Here is a 1,458-nt window from a genome sequence, read left to right on the forward strand (position 1 = left end):
TTCAACGAATGATGCCTGACTGTAACGTTACGCACATCATGTCGCAATTTTGAGCAAACGTTACCTGAATCAAATTTCGACATCATTTTCGAACTCAGGAGGGGGGTTTACCCTCCTACCGACCTTAAAACGCCAAGCGAAGCCCATCATATTCGTATTACATGAAACTATATTTCAATTATTGTTGGAATTGATTTTTCAAATGCACTCACTACAGTTCGACTTGAAATTCTGTGGATAACACGGACAAACTTTTCTTCGTCTCTGCGCTCGTCGATGTAGGCAAGGAGGGCATCCTTGAACGGAATGATGATTTTGCGTCCCTGATCTCCCAGAGAGCCCTTGGAACCATGCCGTTTGCTGCGAAGGATAGCATGCTCATTGTTGCGCCAACCACGCCATGTGGAGCGTGCGATTTGCATGTCGACGTAGAACTTAGCTTCGTCCTGTAGTGGTAAGGCATGAAAGTGGGCTAAGAGGCACTTACGGTCGCGGTTTGTGTACCGGCGATACTGCTTCTTTGGTTTGACCGAAGTCATTTTGGACTTTGAGATGAAGTGATGTCGATGCAAATTTGAAATCCAAATTCAAATTAACCAATCACAGCGAGCTTACTTTAGATGATTTGTCATATGTGAATAAAAGTGACGAGGCTTTTGGTCCAGAAATAGAATACCTCCGAATATTTATCATTCTGAAAACTTCAGAAAATCAAATGCATAGAGGCTATCGGTTTAGTAAGGTTTTCTTGTACCAGTTGCGATGTAGTACAAGAACAAATACATGTTATTCCGCAATGTAATAATTGTAAGCAATTGGTCGATACCTATCTTATCAATCTTGTCAAGTGCACATCACAGCAGTAACGTTAACATTGGATGCTTCATTTTTGAATTCGACTTCACGAAGTCATCCGGATGACAAATCCGGATACGAACGGCCCATCACTCCCACCAACGATCCAAACGCAACAGAATGCCAAGCAATGTCGGGCCCCATAGGGAGCAACGTCAAAAGACCCGCGCTCAGTAGTCGTGGGCCCGCTTCGGCCTGCCCATTGATTTGCTGGGCCGGATACCGGCGCCCGTCTCTGTCTATGGGTGTGCCAGGCATTATAAGGTATTATGTTGTCGTGATATTGCGCAAGCAAACCACCGGTCAATTATACATTCAAAATGAACCTGTATAACCGACTATTCTGTAGATTGGTTTGAGCCATCAAAGTTAACTGGCTCGTCAAGAATGTCGGAGGTATCGTCCAACTCTTGAATGAAATCATCACCATTTGGGATTTGACGTAGCATCGACATCAAGATTGCCGCCGACTCCTCTTTCGTTCTTCGTGAACAGGTACTTCCGCACCATTGATGAGATTGCACTTGACAAAATCACGTACAATCGTAGACTTGTGCATTGCTTCCCACGCTTCGACCCATTCAACGAGATTGTCGCGAGACG

At 44.7% G+C, this 1,458-nt stretch overlaps 1 protein-coding gene across 1 annotated transcript; it reads right to left on the bottom strand.

The window, feature by feature from the left end:
• Positions 1-248: 248 nt before the first annotated feature.
• H257_19520 (hypothetical protein) lies at positions 249-539 on the bottom strand (the record flags this gene model as incomplete). The annotated part of the gene is made up of 1 exon (XM_009848660.1): positions 249-539. A coding segment is annotated over one exon (291 nt), but the record flags the coding sequence as incomplete, so codon positions are not given.
• Positions 540-1,458: the final 919 nt, after the last annotated feature.

This window comes from Aphanomyces astaci, assembly GCF_000520075.1.
Source record: "Aphanomyces astaci strain APO3 unplaced genomic scaffold supercont1.726, whole genome shotgun sequence".
NCBI classification, from domain to species: domain Eukaryota; phylum Oomycota; class Saprolegniomycetes; order Saprolegniales; family Verrucalvaceae; genus Aphanomyces; species Aphanomyces astaci.